General features: G+C 39.6%; 1 protein-coding gene across 3 annotated transcripts in view; it reads right to left on the bottom strand.

Moving 5' to 3' along the window:
* ATRNL1 (attractin like 1) overlaps nucleotides 1-18,334 on the bottom strand; it is a 739,265-nt gene that overhangs the window by 63,275 nt on the left and 657,656 nt on the right. Inside the window, exon 30 of one of the 3 annotated variants that reach the window (XM_058544075.1) lies at nucleotides 16,993-17,105. The exons of the other annotated variants lie outside the window; for them this stretch is intronic. Within the exon in view, the coding sequence (XP_058400058.1) occupies nucleotides 17,023-17,105 (83 nt within the window). The 3' untranslated portion in view covers nucleotides 16,993-17,022. Of the gene's footprint in view, nucleotides 1-16,992; nucleotides 17,106-18,334 lie in introns of those variants that run through there. 3 annotated transcript variants of the gene reach the window in all.

Here is an 18,334-nt window from a genome sequence, read left to right as displayed (position 1 = left end):
GGGGTGCCGCAGGCAGCTGTGCGAGCTCCTCACTGGACAGGAACTGCCGGAGAAGGGATGAGTGTGGGCCGAAATGCAGCTCACACTCTGGGTGCCAATGCTTGAACTCTGGGGTGGAACTGCATTTGCTCAGAGGCTGTAAATGAGCTAGCGTGGCCCTGGCAATACAAGACTCCCATCGACAACTGAGAGGAGAGCAAGGGAGGCGACCTGTCCCCCAGAGGGAGTGCTGAGAGATGGGAAAGCCCCAGCCTCACACCAGCCTGGCACTGCCCTAAGCACAAACTGAGAAAGCCCTGGGGAGAGGGAGCCCGCAGCCTCTGCAAAGACAAGTCAGGCTCTGAGGACACAGGTACCAGTGCAGCTCCACAAACACATGGGTGGGCAGCCCCCATATCTCTGAGTAATTTTCACTCTCAGGGAATCAGGAGATTCAGAGACCCAGAGAATATCAAAGTGGGAAGGGTCCTCATAGCTACCCATCCAAAGCTTGTCCTTTTCAGTGTCTCAAGGGGGGAAAAAACCCTTATCTTGTGACTCACTGCTTCCCCTCTTTCTCTTCTAAGGAGTCCTTTCCCTTATCTTGTGACTCACTGCTTCCCCTCTTTCTCTTCTAAGGAGTCCTTTCACCCTCCTTCACTACTGTACACAGGAAATACTCAGGGCTTCACTATACTTAAGTGCACAGAAGAGCCAGGATGAAAATTCAGTACCGATTAGGTGAATGACAGGGACACAGCTGGCCTGGCTGTCTTAAACATTAATCACATTCTTCTAGGCCCTTCCAGTTCTGCTCCCTTTCTAATTATCACTGGTCTCCTCTAGCCAGAGCCTAGGACTCCCTACTTTTTTCTCGAGTCCACGTTTTCCCATGGCCAGGCACAGGCTGAACCCAGTGTCCCAGGTCCCCGGGGTCCTTCAAAAAGTGAGCTTGTCAGTCTGAGCTACAGTTCTAGGTCCTGGGCTGACAGCACCTGCCCATCTAGGTCAAGCACTGTAGTGAGGGCTTGAGCAAGATGACTGTATCCTGAAATAATTTTGGTTGTTGGTCCAGCATATAAGATGCTTCCTGTCTGAGGCAGGCTTTGCCTCATTTCCAGATGCTTTTTGGCATCATCTTTGGTATGTTAGCTTTTACCATCTAGTAAATTTTGACTTTCAGTTTCTGAAAATTTTCCTGGCTCCTGAACTCAGCTTGTACTGCTCCACTGTGACCCCAGGCTTTTCCATACTGTTCTATCAGCTTGTTCTCACCCATCATGCACAGCCTCTTCTTGGCTCCCTGATTTACTGGTGCCCATGAGTAAGTATAACCTCAGTTTCAGGTTGAAAATGTTTTCCTTGCAGCCACTTGGACCACAGTTTTGCCAGAATCTCTAGTATTCCTTTCAAAGAAACTCATGATGACTAGTATTTATTTAAAATTTATCCACTATCTATGTTTAAAAAAGGATTTAAAGCAGCTAAGTGACTATTATTATTTTCAGTTTTAATCATCATAGTCAAGGTCTACTACAGGTAACCTTGTCCTCTATTCCTTTCAAAGTTCCTAATTTCTTTCTTCATAATTCTCTTCATCCTATTATATAGCCTCACTGAGTTCACACCCACCTTCGGCTTTTAAAGAAAACTGCCCTCTACCTACACATCCTGCAGAGGGCTCTCCTAGCCCCGTGGCTGCATAGTACTGTGCTGAAAGCCCCGACTTGGCAGCTAGACTGTTTGGCTTCAAATCCTGACTCTCTCCCTTATTAGCTGTGTGATCTTGGGCAAGGTGCTGTACCTTGGCTTCTCTATCTACAAAATTTCAGTAAGAAGTGTGTTTATCACATGGTGCTGCTGTAACGCTTAAGTGAGTATGTGAATGCATGCACATATACCTTTTTAATAGTATCTGGCATAGAATATGCAACATATATGTGATAGCCTTTATAATTTTTCTCTTCTTTATACTATTTTTATGCCTAAAACTCCACATTTTCATCTTTTCTCATTCCTACCACTGGAATCTTCCAATCCTTCAATCAAACAATTAATATTTGAGGAGTTAGGAAGTAAATTTTTCTACAAGTGTGGGCCATGGTGCTGCTGAGCCATACTTGTCCTACTCATGTATACACAGTATCAGGGGCACTAGTGTCAAATGGAATGGGTATTAACACAACACATACATTACACATCAGAGAGCAGAGAACCTTGAACTCTAGGGCCATAATACAATGGCAAGTGGGACCTTCTCACTCTCAGTATAAATGAAGCACATCTCCAGGTTCTTCTTGGGCAGGGAAAGAGCAAAAGAAAACTGCTTGTAAGGTACGTGCCCCCTGCCCCAGATTAATCTATCTCGACCAGAGACACACTGCTCTAACTATCTGATGCTCTGCAAGTTTAGACCCCTTTGGCAGGTTCAAAACATTTGGCTAACATAAGTGTGTGTGCATGTATCTGTGTGTGTGTAGGTGCACTGAGGTTTTCTATAAGTTGTCCATATCTATTTCTTTCTTATAATTATAGTTTCTTAGAGTTCTATTTCCTAGGAGAAAGGTCTTCCTAGTGGCACTCTCTGCTGCCCAAACCACAGTGATAAATAAATCGTGTCTCTCATTGCAAAGAGCAAGCTGTGCAGCATTAGGTTGGTTGGAGTGAAGTCCTGTGTCCTTGGTGTGTGGCCATCGTGGTGAGGCTGGCCAGCAAGATCTGAAATAGATTTAGCCAGGATGGTGTCCCACAGAGCAAAGTTTCCACTGTCTTTCTGTTCATCAGGCCGCATGTAAAGTGACTTTCAAAGTAGGTCCACAGAGAACCTAAGGAGGTTTGTCAAGAGGGCAGTGAAGAGAAGGGGAAGGCAGGTTCCTTGCCTGTTCCATTTCTACCAGACCTGCTCCACTCTCATCTGAGATCTTTGGGATTCCTCCAAAGATCTCATTTGCAGAAAGGATACTGTGGCACCATGTGATTCCTCTCTGTCTCGCGCACTAGACTGTGAGTGTCCACAAGGGTGGGAGTCAGAGTTGATTTTACTTAGTGCTGCACACCCAGTGCCTAGCACAGTGCTTAGGATTTTACCTGTACTCAGTAAGTACTTTTGAACAAATGAATAAAAACTGAAATCTATTTGTCAAGGGAAAAATATTACCAAGTCCCTAGAGAGGTTAAACCAACACAGCATTTTTATAGATATGTGGTTGACTGAGATAAAGTTAATTGTGTTAAATTTTGTTTACTGTTTATATTTACTAGGTTTTAAATATTCTCAAGCAATGCTTTTGTTCCCAAAGTCCAAATAAAATATCTCATCCAGGTATTATCATAGAGGAAATATTTGAAGACCAGTGTACCTTACTGACTAGTTGTCACTAACGTATTCCTGACCCAACAGTACACACTAATAGCGACTATCTGCATTGGGCCTACCTGGAGGAAGAGCTAAGAGGAGGTTTCAGTAACACCCGACAGACATTCTTGATTTGAGCAAATCTATGATCTTTCTACTACGATTTCCAGAATCCTATGACCAGACTCAGGGACATCTACGTCTATACAGGCAGCTTCATTTCTAGCCATGTGTGTTGGCTACAGATCTTTTTTGCAGGCTACATTCTGAAAATGAGTGATCTCTCTATTCACATTAATAGCCAATAAAATGACCACCATTCAGCCTAAAGTGAAGTACAATGCAAGCAGCATTCTAGCTTCAATCAGATGGATGCCTTCTTCTCAATTTTGTTCTTCTGCTCCTAAGAAAGCCGGAAAAGTATTCTATGGTAATAGCAGCTCAAAGCAGCTCTATTTCAATATACCAGTTACTCATTTTAGTTTGCAATTGCTTATAAAGCACAAAAGTTGTATGGTTCTTGGCTTGGATCCATAAGTCAGAAAATTTACTGTACTATGCTTCTAATTATCTACTATTCCTTTTAAAGGGAAAATCATTCTAGATAAATTCTTTAGCTGAAATGCTAGAAATGTTTTAAACAGAAAAAATGTTTCCTTTCCCGGAACTGTCAGAACAGTTTTCTAATTAAAACATGGTAGGCTTATAGCTAAGAGAATATTCGGAGAGCAAGAGGTTAGAATTCAGTTTACTAACCACTTAAAAACACAAATTACCAAAAAATGCTTTAAAATTATTTTTTTAATATATACTATCTTAGCAATTAATTAATGATGATTATCTCTGTCAAATCTCTGTAATTATGCAGTAATCATTCATTGATCAAATCTTAATTGAGTACACACTGAATTCTACGTCTAAGTGAGTAAATTTACATACTAATCCATTCACTCTCCCCTAATCTGGAGATTTCATTTGAGAGAGCCTCAAAAGTATGAAACAATTATAAATCGAGGAAAAGTGGAAAAGACTCAAACAAGGTTTTGAGTAGAAAGAAAACATTGGTTATAAAGTTCATGCATTTTACTAAGTATGTAGGTATCTTCATGTTATTACTCATATAAATATGAACCAAATAGAACAGCAAAAGAATAGTGACTTGTTAAGAAAGAGCATATATTGTTCATCAGGAAGGAAATTGAGCATGTTATAGACATTATCTCGTTTGAGCCTTTTGCTGTTCTTCAGAGATATGTAGTGTTATCCCCATTTTACAGAATAAAAAACTGACGCTAAGAAAGGCTAAGTGTGCTTCCCAGGATAAAAAACCTGGAAAGTGGTCCACATGCATCTGACTACATATCCGACGTTCTGACCATTAAACCACACTGCATTTTCCATTTAGCTTGTGCCTATAGGTTCTGGGCTGGGAAATATGAGGACCTCACAGGCAGTGGTTCAACAGCTTACACTTACAGGTGGCCCATTGTCAGTTTGTATCCAAGACTCTCGGTATTTGGTTTTCTACTTGGCCTTTCAATGTCCCTGTGACTGAATGCTGCCTTAAGCCACACCCCTAGTCTTTAACGGTCGGTTTTATCAGGGATTATGCTCTCTGCAAACAAACTCAAGTCTCTTGATGACTAGATCTCAACCCCCACCCCCACCCCCCGTGCTGCCACATCTTTGGAATGCCACAGCCAGCACTCTGACTCCCTGCAAATCACTGGCCTTACTTCTGCCCTGAAATCTCTTTCTTCCAGTCTTTGCCTGAATAATTCCTGGTCATCCTTCAAAGTTTCCACTGCAATGTCATTTACTCAGGGAGGCCATCTCTAACTGGCAGATCTAAATGAGGAACCCTTGTTATACTTTCTCATACCACTTTGTATTTTCCTTCACTGCAATTATCATGATTTGTAATTAGCTATGTATTTGTGTGATTATTTGTCTGATGCCTGTCTCCCACATCAGACAGTAAGCTTCAAAAGGGCAGGGACTCTGCCTGTTTTGTTCACCCTGAGCTAACACCTACTAAGGGCTCAATGGGTATAAATGAAACGAACAATCTATGCAAAGCCTAACATAACAGATGCTCATTACACATTAGTGCGTTAGTGTACAAGACCTACCTAGATCCTTGGATCTCTACCCTCATTCCACATTCCCTTTTGTCTCAGGGACAGATACCTAGATTTAGAGGGCTTTCTTGTGGGGTCCCTTTCCTGACTATTCTTAGAGAAATTGACGCTGAACTTGTTCCTCCATTTGTCCCTCAAGATAACTTAACCCCTCTGATGTGCTATCTATCAGAGGGACTAGCCACTCTCCATCCCCCAAATTGAGTAATGACAGTAAGTTTCAATTGTTTGAAAGTTTTATTTATATAGATTACCTAATTTTTTTGTGGGGGGGAGTGAGGAAGATCAGCCCTGAGCTAACATCCGCTGCCAATCCTCCTCTTTTTGCTGAGGAAGATCAGCCCTGAGCTAACATCTGTGCCCATCTTTCTCCACTCTGTTTATGGGATGCCACCACAGCATGGCTTGATGAGTGGTCCGCAGGTCTGCACCAGGATCTGAACTTGTGAACCCTGGGCCACCGATGCCAAGTGCACGAACTTAACCACTACACCACCAGGCTGGCCCCTAGATTACCTAATTTTTAATGAAGCCTGGCTTACTAAAATCTTTAGGGTACTTCCAACAGCTCACTAACTTTATTCAACTGGAAAAGAGTTCTCAAATCAACTTATATTAAGAACTTTGCAACAGCAAAAACATAACAATCTTTTTAATGAGTTCACTGGTAGAGACATATAATGCTGAGATGCACAGAAGAAGAAATGATTTACTAGTCAATTTAATTCAATTTTGTCACCAAGTACTATCAATTCCTACTTTGCAATAACTTTCAAATTCATCAGATACCATCCCTTTCTACCACTATCTAGACCCTTATCTGCTTGGATTACTGTAATATTTTCCTAACTGGTCTTCCACTTCTAGTCTTAATCTTTTATAATTGAGTTTGTGTACTGCAGCAAAGTTAATTTTCTTAAAACCCTGCATTTGCAGGTGAGTCCCTGCTCAGCAACCCATAATTGGTTTCTCAATTGCTACCAGATCAAATTCAACTGCATCTTGGGAGTGAGGGCCTTCCTGCCATCTTCTATCAGACTTAGCAACTCCCCACTTCCAAATCACTCTGATTATGACTCTTCTTTGCTCATGAATCCCTCTGCTTAGATCGACTTTCTCCTTCTATACTGTCTGCCCAAGTCCTGCCCAGCAGGACTTGAAAATCTCAAGTTCTGCTGACTCCATTTAACTTTTAGTGTATTACTCTGCTAGGGGTTCCACAACAAAATATCACAGACTGAGCTACTTAAACAGTAGAACATGGTTGCGGAGACTGGAAGTCCAAGATCAAGGTGTAGCAGGTTTGGTTTCTCCTTCGGCCTCTCTCCTTGGCTTGCAGTTGGCCACCTTCTGTCTGTGTCCTCACATGGCCTTTCCTCTCTGTGCACACACCCTGGTGTCTCTTCCTCTTCTTATGAGGACACCATTCCTATAGAGTTATGACCTCATTTAACCTTAATTACCTCTTTAAAGGCCCCATCTCCAAATGCAATCACATTGGGGGTTAGGGCTTCAACATATGAATTTGGGGGAACACAATTCAGTCCATAACACTTAGTGTTTTTTCTTTCTCATTTTACCTTTTGCAGTGATGGAAGTTACACAAAGTAATTTATCAACTGCCCAAGGAGATTACAGTCTCCTTTAGAAAAGTAATTATCTAAATTTTCTTTTCTATTCCTAAAGTTTATGTATAACTAACATTAATTTCTTTCTTCAATAGTGCCCAGTACTTGAGAAATGGACTCTCAAGAAACACCTGTAAGGGTAAACAATATCTTCATTTCCTAAGTCAGTAATGGAGGGCAACCTAAAATCAGGCAGGAACTTGATGATCAGTCGGTGATGCTATCTGCTTCAGTTAGTAGTGGTCAGGGTGAGAATGGAAACTTCAGTTGAGAGGTTGGGCACACAAGGAGAACTTCAAGCTGGAAGAACTCAGCCCAGCAAGTACACGGCACCTCTGGCCTTCCATTCCACGTTCTAAAGAAGCCATAGAGTAAAGCCAAGATGTTGAGGTGGATGTCACTGGTGGACAGAAAAGGCAATACATCTTCTCCAGCAGGCTGTCTGAGAGAGAGCAACCACATCTGCCTCCCAGTTGAGAAGTATGGAGAGCTGGGTAGGAGATAAAGGGATGGGAAAGATGAAAGAGAGGAGAGTGGTAGTACTACCTCTGGGCATTACTGTGCTGTTTCATTTCGGTTCTCCCAGAACTATTGCCCCCAGCAATTCCCAATACATCTTCAAAACCTTGCTTTTAGCCATTCCGGTAGTTATTTGTATCTTGGTTAACATTCTTAACTGATCAATCAACGGCATTACTGAACAACAACTTAAAGAATTCTCAATATCATTTTTCCTACCTGAACACTAAAATTAATTATCAAATAAAATGTTGTGAAATAGTCTGTAGATGTTCTGAAACTAATCTTTGAATGAGTGAATGAAAAGTGGCCAGTATATTTTCCTCTACTATTCTGAATAAAAGTCAAATGTTTACCAAGTGGGCAATCAATAGAGTAGATTCGAGACAAAAGCTTTGGAGAAACAGTGTTTTCTCCTTCTGGCCCAAAGGGCCCTCATTCCTCCCTTTCACCGACTAGAAACTACCTTAAGGCATAGAATTTCAGACCTGAGCAAGTTAGGGGAAGTATTTTACGAGTGGACTAGGGTGATGAAGAGAGAAATGCCACAGCTCTTAAAATCATAAAGAATATAACTTCTTACTCTGAACAAGAGGTTTTTCAGTCCTACTCAAATTCACCTTTTGGATGAATTTAGCAGGATATGAAATAATCCCAGGAGACTCTTCTGCCTCCTATTTGCTACTCTGGGGTCTAGATCCTGGTTCCTGGTCATCCTTGGCTTGGCGATAGCTTTCTCTCATTGTGGCATCACTAGTGAACAAGAGGTTTTTCAGTCCTACTCAAATTCACCTTTTGGATGAATTTAGCAGGATATGAAATAATCCCAGGAGACTCTTCTGCCTCCTATTTGCTACTCTGGGGTCTAGATCCTGGTTCCTGGTCATCCTTGGCTTGGCGATAGCTTTCTCTCATTGTGGCATCACTAGTGACTTACAGAAACACTTTCTCTGCTGACAGCACAGACAGAGATGTATGAAGGTCACAGACAATCAAACAGATAGACAGACAAAGGAATATTTTTCCGAAACCAGCCATATCCGGCATGTAGGTCTCAACTGATTATGCTCAGCTGTTGCATAGCTGTTGTCTTCATCTCAGAGTACTTATTTTACAATGAGGAAAATAACGAAAGGACGCTGTGAAATATGACCGGAAGGAACTCCTTAAATGGCCAATAAATGGTGTGTACAGCTAGATTTTAATGAAGAGCAGCTATGCTGTAATCCTTGAAGATTCCCAGAAAATCTAGGCTTCCCAGAATTCTGGCCTGATTTACATAAACAAATCAAGGAAATGTTTTACTCATGGATTCTTCATTATTTCTCTGACAAATGCTAGAAAAATTGGCAAAGTGAAGCATCTGCCCAATTTACAGTTGCTCTTTCTCTGGAGCTCCTGCAGTCAGGATATAACAGTATCTCCAGGAAACTGCAAATATTCACTTTATTTCAATTAGTTTTCTCCGTACAGTCCACTGCCTCTTCAGCCAGCTCAGAAAACATGACTTTTAGTATTGCTTAAGCTGCTTGACCTGTGAGATAAGCACTGAACTCCTACCTAGTCATTCCCTAGGAAGATTGGGTCCTTTGTGTCTTATCAGTTTACCTGCTGGTACTTATCCAACACCATTTGTGATGAGCTCTCACTATTTTTTTGTCCATTTGAATTTTGACTTGATATTAATTTATCCTTATCTTCTGATTAACACAATTCTACCTTTATGACCTAGAGTCAAATTTTTCTTTGAAGGGGCTCCTCTAAACACAAACCTCGGAACTGAACAGTACCCACTTTTGAATAAGACTTTTAAGCTGGCACAGGCCCTATTAGGCTTTTGAACTTTTAACAAGAGAAAGCACTGACATCTTTCTGTCAACATTTTCCTGAACCACAAATTGCTCATGCATTAGAAATTCTCTAGAAATGACATAAAAAGGCTATGAAGCAAATGTATTCTTGTAGTGTAGGTCTGCAAGTCAGGGTAATTTCAGAATATACCACATAAGCTGAAAAGATGGCAGATGCAAGAATTGGATTTAACCGTAGATGATAACCCAATTTTCTCCATAGTGCTGTAACTCAATAAGTCTTTAATGGCTTCTTAGATAAACAGATGGATGTCATCAAAAGGCACAGGATGATAAATCTGATTGGTGTCTGAATAATTCGCACTGCTTTATCCCCAAAACAAGTAGCAAGAGAAAAATGGGAGAACGCACTCTTAAGCCCCAGCATGGGAGATTAAATTATTTGATTTGAAACAGTTGTACTTTCCCAGTGGCATGATTTTGAAAACAACCAGGATGGCAAAGTCCAGGAAGTACAATATATCTTTTTAATTAGGGTTCTTTTTTTGAAGATTTATAGTATTTAGTTTAGCTGTGTTTATTCTTATTTAGTTGACTCAGTTTATTTTCATACAGATTTCCAAATATCCAATTAAAGCTCTTTGGAAGATTATGACTATCAATTATCCATGATGGCCAGGAGTTTATAGACTCTAAAGTCCATGGCCCAATTCCTGCTGGTCAAGCAGTTCCTGATTCTTTGAATAGTTCCTTTACTTGGATGCTTTTTCATTGAGCTCACTTATTCACCAGGATCATTCACTGGAATTATATTTCAAACGATTCATTGTTGGAAGTCCAATACATATATGAAGAATCTGACCAAGCCTTTCCAGGGCTGGAACTGTCAAATTCTAAACACACACTGATAACCTCATTGAGATTTTTGTCTAGATGAATCCAGGAGAAAGGGTATGGCTAAAAAAAATGTTCTGAAAGGAAATATGCCTTTTGTTTCTTTGCCATTGTTATATCTGGGTTGTGACATTAGGGCAAAGTTCTATGGTTTTTAAGTGTTAATTTAGGAAATTCCTTACCTCAGACAGAATAGAAGACTAGATTTTTTTAATGTCTGATGATAAAGTATACCATTTCTTTCATATGAGAGGGAAATGTATCAGATGGGATGGTAATGGTCTTTGTCTCTAGTATAAGATACCACTTTCAAGTATTTCTGAGATGCAAAAGTTTACTAAGTATAGTTGTCATAAAAAACTTTGCAAAGACAGAACTAGAATATTCTTGGGAACCTAGTTGAAAAAGAGTTTTCCTTTCTATCCAGAGTCCAAGCAATTGTTTTAAAATATTTTTATTATCTAACATCAGTTTGTCTATCAAAGTTAATTCTTAGCAACTTGAAATAATAAAAACAGGAGATTCTTGAGGCCGGCCCAGTGGTGTAGTGGTTAAGTTTGCGTGCTCCACTTCGGTGGCCCGGGGTTTGCAGGTTCGGATCCCTGGTGCGGACCTACACACTGCTTATCAAGCCATGCTGTGGCAGGCATCCCACATATAAAGTAGAGGAAGATGGGCACTGGATTTTAGCCCAGGGCCAATCCTCCTCAGCAAAAAAAAAGAGGAGGATTGGCAACATACGTTAGCTCAGAGCTAATCTTCCTCACCCCCCCCCAAAAATAAATAAATAAAAATAGGAGATTCTTACATAGCACTTACTATGGGCCTGAGTACTAAGGACTAAGTTCCTAGAACTTTACATGTATTAACCTATTTACTCTTCATGACAATTCTAAAGGAAAGGACTATTATCATCCTCAATTTATAGATGAGAAAACTAAGGCACAGACGTATTGGGTAACCTGCCCAAGATCACACAGCTATTAAACGGTAGAGCTAGGAATTAAACTTCAGGCAGTCTGGCTCCAGAGTCTGTGCTCTTAACCATTTTAATGTTCTATTGCCTTTCATAAAAGCTGGATTGATGTATAAAGATGTTCATGATATTATCAGTAATCAAGCAGAGATGGATCAGTTAGGACCCACTGAACACGGGGATGATTATCTCTGCTTTGGAATCTGGTTGCTCAGTTGTGCAGCCTGGGGAGCTCAGGGGACACTCCAGGAGGAGCAGGCCCAGGTGCCCAGTGCTCACCTCAAATGCTTTTAGGATGCAGGTGGGGTGTAATAATAAAGCACATACTACCAAATGTACTAGATATGTAATGATAAACTTTACTACCAGCTTCTTCATGTGCTAATGGATGGCTTTGTCTTAATTTCAGATAACTTCTACTGCACTCTTCCTCTACTAGGCCTCTGCAGAGGCTTCTGGTTTGCTGAACGCAGGGGCCTGTCACTAGTCAATTGCAATTAATCCTTTGATTGTGGAATCTGACTGTCTCCTTATGTCCCATGGGCATATTCATTAGGGAGGGGATGTGGCCATAATTTACTACAGTCATTTTCGTGACATTCAAAATGCCTCAGTTGGCTGAATATAAATTGGTAAAATTTTCCTGAAAAGGAACTTAACAATATGTACTGAAAACCTGAAAAAAAAGGTTCATACCTATCAGTTTCAGAACTAGTATTGTATCCTAAGGAAGTAATCAGAGATGTGGACAAAAGTTTTACATGAGAATCTTTTATCACAGCGTTATTTACAACACCAAAAAAAAAAAAAAAAAGCAGCAGCCTGGGAACAACATAAATAGCCAAACAGAGGAGAATAATTAAGAAGTTTACGATACATCCATAAAATGCAATATTATGTAGTCATTAAAATTATGTTTCTGAAGAATTTTAATGACAGAGAAATACTCATTATATAACATTCAGTGAAAAAGCAGAATACAGAACTTCATAAAAAAATGATGCCACTTATGTAAAAAGAAAAAAATCTAAATATATCCAAAGTCCTGAGAGGAAATATGTCTTTGGTTGGTTATCTCTGAGCTATAAGATTTTGGTTTCTCTTTTCCAAATTTTCTAAAGTGACAACATTAATTTCATAATCAGAAAACCAACCAATAAAACCTACACACCCATGAGCTTCAGGGAGAAGTGGCAGATGTTTGTGTGTGGTGGTGGTGGTGGTGGGAGGTGGGGGGAAGTGGGCAGCAGAAGAGAAATGAAGCCACCTCTTCCAGAAGAAATATCCGATTCCCCTGCACCCTCCTCCACCTCCCCAGTCCTCAGCACCTGTGTGTGGGGGGTATGTATTCACATGTACACACATATACAAATCACCTGATTACCAATCTCATGTAGCTCTTCCCCACAGAAGTTGGGGATTCCAAATGGCTACTACAAATATAAACAGAGTCAAATCATCTCAATGTATATTTTTAAGCAAATTACTCTGAAGCCTGACTATAATAATGTCCCCATTCTGGGGCCTTAAATTCTTTAGGCTAAAACTAGAATATCCTTTTATTTCTTACATTTTTGTTTAGAATACCTAAAACTAGAATATCCTTTTACACATACCTTCACACAATTTTTTTTTTTTTTTTTGCTGAGGAAGATTTGCCCTGAGCTAACATCTGTCCCATTCCTCCTCTATTTTGTATGTGGGTCACAACAGCATTGCTGATGAGTGGTGTAGGTCCACGCCTGGGATCCAAACTCACGAACCCAGGCCACTGAAGCAGACTGTGCTGAAGTTAACCACTATGCCACAGGGCCAGTCCCCCTTCAAACTTTTTTGTAATGCATTATAGGTTGTGACACTCATTGGCTCTTCCTCTTTTTACTGAACACCAAGTTCTTGTGCACCTCTGGCTTCCATTTAGTGAGATACAATGATACGAGATATGTGAAAATACTAGGTCAATCAATGCTCATTTCCTTCCTCCTTCTGTCTTTACAGGTCAAATTATTGTTTTGGAAAGAATATGAACCAAGATGAGTAGGATTTGGGCCTTTGGGGAGTAAAAGAGGAAGGACATTCCTGGCAGAGGGAACATTTTAAACAAAGACATAGGGCTGGGAACATCAGGCTATGTAAGAAAAACAAGTGAGTATTCTGTTTCTGCGGAGTGAAGGATCTGTAGGTGGTAGTAATGGAGAAAGGCGGCTTGAGGCCAGATCACAGAGGCTCCTGGTAACATTAGGATGATTCCAAATATCAAAGTCACCAACCAAGAGAGTAAAGATTTGCCACTACGTCTATTCAAGAGAATATACTATGGGCTTTGAAAGCAATTCTAAAGAGGAAGCCAAAACTTATTTTGAGCAATGTCAGTATGGTATGAAACTAATTGGCCTGGGAGTTAGAAGACCTGGGGTCACCTGCTGGTTCTGCCAATACTCAGCTGTATGACCATGGGCACATTGTATGACTTCTTTTGAATGTGTAAAATCAGAGGGACCGAATATATGAATGCATTCATTCATTCATTCATTCAGCTAAGTATTGAAGGCCTGTTGTTTCAGGCACCATGCTGGACATAGAAGACACTGTGATAAAGAAAGATGGTCCTTGCTTGCAGGGAGCTCACAGTCTAGTTAGGTATGCAGTCAGATAAATAATTTTTAGTGTAATGAGTGGGTTAGGGAAAACAAGAGTTCACCAAATTGTCCCCATTAAGAGACATGGAGGTAACTGGCCACCTCAGCAGGAGAGATTTAATAGAGAGGTGGCTGTGAAGTCAGATTACAGTGGGCTGGGGAGTAAGTGAAGATGGTGACAAAGACACCGTCTGAAGTTTGTTTGGGAAGAAGCTGAACCAGCAGGAAGGGTAGGAGCTGGAGTGCGTTTAAGTCCCATAGTCCTCTCCGTTTCTAAACTACTAAGGTTCCTATCACTCAAACAAGTATATTTAACCTTCCAAGGTAACAGCCTTGAAGGGGGCAGCAACCAGTTCAACGCATAAGTTCTGGCATGTTTGTATAAAAATAAGCCAAGCAGTGGCCACATTCCAAATACTAAAAGGAAATCAAGATCTGGAAATTATACCCATGAGAACCTATGTAGTCAGGCTGTGGATATGTTTAAAAATATGAGACGGAGGCTGCACAAGACAGGGGGCTGATCAAGATGAACTCTCGTTGTCTGATCCTGTTATGCTAACGACACTGAGATTGGAAGAGAGGAAAGAGGGACAGTTCAGGGAGAAAAAAGCATACCAGGGACCCTAAGCAGCCTGCCAGGCTGCTGCTTCCAGTAAGCGGGCTCTGACCTTGTCTCGTACCATTCTTTTGCTAGTAAAGATGGTGTAAATAAATGGAAGCTTCCTCTGATTATATAACATTAGAGAGATGCTAATGCTTAAGTAGTTAGTTGCTTGAAATTCCTAGATGTCTTATCAAGATGACATTAAAATCAACAAGTGACAACATGGAATTCTATTGTTCTAAGAAAATGCAACAGTGGAATTTAATTTTATAAAACAGCTAACATTTGCAATTAGAATTTCTGGTAATCCTTACACTACCAATTTAGTACTAATAATTTTGTAAAAGACAAATACGTTTTTTTTTTAAAGGAAAAATATTTATTTTTAGTGTGTGAAAATATAAGGATTTCAGAAAGGCAGTTAGATTAATCTTTGTGATCAGAATTCAGAGCTACTACAGTAAAGGTTTGGGTTTATTTTTTCATTAGCATTTTATTGATTGGGCCAATTAGTCCGAGCAAGCCTGAAATTCCCAGGATTTCTTAAAACTGACATCTGTGCTTTTTTAAGCTGCTGGTGACACACAATGATGTAAATTTACCAATTACAAGACATGGAGGGGGATGCGTATCAGCAGTAGTGAAGCCTCGGGTTTGAGTCTGAAGTGCTCTGGGACAAAGATAAAATAATGTTTGATCTCTGAGTCACTCTTTAAAATCCCTTCTTTCTCTTTGCTCTTTTCTTTTTTTTTCCCCCAAAACATAAAACAGAGCAAATTAAATGTGAGCTTAACATACTTCATGTAAGTGCCTTTTTCCTTCTTAGTTTTCTATGCTGTATTTAATTCTTCCACACCAGGGAAACATTAGAGCATAGGAATTAAAGGCATAAACTTGACAGTCAGAAAAAAACTAGGTTGAAAACCTGATTCTGTCAGTTATTAGCTCTGTAAACTATTGGCAAGTTTTTGACCCTCAATTTCCTAACTTGTAAAATACAAATAGTAGTATCTAATTTATAGGATTATTAAAAGATTAAATAAAAAATATAAGAAAATGATTATTACAGCAACTTACTCATAGTAAATACCCAATAAATGATAGTCTTTGTTGTGTCTGTGTGTGTGTGTGCCTGTGTGCACGCAAGTGTGTGCATCTTTGCTCATTTTGGACACTTAGCCTACTGAATGTATTTTCTAAATTGAGAAAAATCCATAATAGAAACGACATTTGCATCAGGAGCCCCAGCACCTATAACTGTTCAGTACAACATGTCCATGTCAACATAATTTAAGGATATTTTTAATAGAAAGAGCTTCTTAGTCCCATCGTGGTCTTGAATGCTTAATTATTTAAAACATTTTCAAAATTTTAACAAAAAGTATGGCAACACACTGTAAGTACCAACAAATCAGTAAATGTGTATCATCTTGTCTTAAGCTTTTATTAACTTTGCTCCTCATGTTGCATCAGAAATCCTACGCTTTTCTGATTTATCCATCAGATTTAAAGATGGGAGGCAGAATTAGAGAAAAAATCCATAAACTGCTTAAACATTAATATTTTAAGAATAAGGTGTTCTAATGGACACCATAAAGATGAACATGTAGTTCAAGAACCAAGGGGAAAATTCCAGAGGATAGAACAGAAGCATCCATAAGATTTGCTCATTTTCAATGTCTCTAATATGTGAGTGAGTGGCCTGGCAGATGAGGCCTCAGCGACTTCGACAATAGGGCAGCTCGACATATGGGTCATATAGACCTGGCTTTAAAATCACCTCCACAATTTGCTTGCTTTAAAATCCTGGGGAGCTAAAACATTTTTGGCAAGTAAATAATCTTTCTGAAGCTTGGTTTCTTTAGCTGTAAAATAGGGATAATTTCCCTCATGGGTTCTAGTAAGAAAATTAAATGGTTTAATGTATATATATCAAGCACCTGGGGTAGTGGCTGTCCACGGCAGGTGCTCAGTAATCGTGGGAAAACATATCTAATGTTGTTACTAGCTATTGTAAGTTAAGAAATTTAAGTTTTTATTTATATGTTAACATATCACATAATAGTGGCTAGATAGATTTTCCCCAATTTGGAGGCATGTTTGAGATGGCCTGGCTTAAGATAAACTATGGTATGTACAAGATTCACTTTGGAAATTATGAGGAAGAGCTTCACAGGCTGTGACAGCCATTGTCTTGAGCAGCTGAAACTCAGGCACAAAAAGCTCATGCGGTTGCTGATTAGGAGAGACCACGGACAGAGAAAACGGTGACTTCAGAATTTGAGCCCCAAACTGAAAGTCACAAGGACAGATACTCCAAATTGCAGGAGTTAGGTTTGTGACTCAGCTGCTTCTCATCTGGGCAACTCTGTGCAGCATTTTCTAGGGTGAGAAGCAGCAATACTCCTGATGATGATTAATCATTCTTCCAAGTATAGGAGAGGCCAGGGGGCAATCGTGAAAATGAACATTCTCACCACCTCTTGTCTTGTTTCTCCCAGAGTTTTTCAGCATGCTGTTCACCCATTCTTCCAACAGTCCCTGCTTTGCTAGATCCTGCACAAGAACCATTTTCAGAGATTTAGAACTAGAGAAATCTGTGTCCCGGATGTTCAAAGGTGTGTGTGTGTGTGTGTGTGTGTGAACTCATATGCATAGGAACCCTCAGCATGTATTATCTATTCTTAATCCATTGTCTGCTTGGTTAAAATCCTAAGGAACACAGCCAGAGTATATAGTTTATATCCTAGAATACAGTGAGGATAGTTAATAAATAAGCAGAGACACACATACATACAAAAATTCTAGGTTAAGTAAGCTTTTGAGGGCTGGCCCAGGAACCATATAACCAGGTAAATATAATTTCTATGGGAAAATATAGTCTGTAGTCTATAAATTAACTTTTGGAATATGACCCATTTGTAGAAGAGGCCTGAGAAATAGTTTTTAACTTTTCGCTTTGAAATAACTTTAGACTTACAGAAAAGTTACAAACGAGTACAGAGTTCTCATTTGCCCTTCACCCAGCTTCCCCTAATGATAACATTTCACATAATCACAATATAATTATCAAAACCAGAAAATGAACCTTGATATAATACTATTGAGTCATCTACAGACCTTATTTGAATTTCACCAGTTTTCCCATTAATATTTTATTTCTGGTCTAGGATTTAATTCAGGATCTCCCTGCAGGTAGATGTCATTAGTCCCTAATCAGTGTTAATTCCTCAGTCTTTCATGACCTTGACACTTTTAAAGAGTTCTGGTCAGTTTGTCTTGTAGACTGTTCCTCAATTTGGATTTGCCTGATCTTTTCTCATGATTATACGGCTGTTATGAATTTAACAAGAGTACCACAGAAGTGATGTTTTGTTCTTTTCATTACAACATATCAGGGGGTTTACAATTTCTATATGTTTTATTACTGGTGACATTAACCTTGATCATTTGGATAAGGTCATGTCTGCTACATTTTTCTACTATAAATTCATTTTCTCCTTTGTAATTAATAAACGTCTTTTGGGAAGATACTTTGAAGCTATGCAAATGTGCCGTTTTACATTATATTTTCTCTCATTAATTCTAGATTCTGTCAGTGGTTCTGGCCTGCAATAATTACTACTGTGGTATTTGTCTAATGGTGATTTTTCTATTTACCTTATTCTTTATATATTCATTAACTAGAGTCCTACTGTAAAGAAGTGCTGCCCCTCCTCTCCCATTTATTTATTTTTTCAAATATGTATGTATGTTAATATGGACTCATGGATATTTAACTTATT

Source organism: Diceros bicornis, chromosome 6, assembly GCF_020826845.1.
Source record: "Diceros bicornis minor isolate mBicDic1 chromosome 6, mDicBic1.mat.cur, whole genome shotgun sequence".
Lineage (NCBI taxonomy): Eukaryota > Metazoa > Chordata > Mammalia > Perissodactyla > Rhinocerotidae > Diceros > Diceros bicornis.
This window is presented reverse-complemented; position numbering and strand designations above follow the sequence as displayed.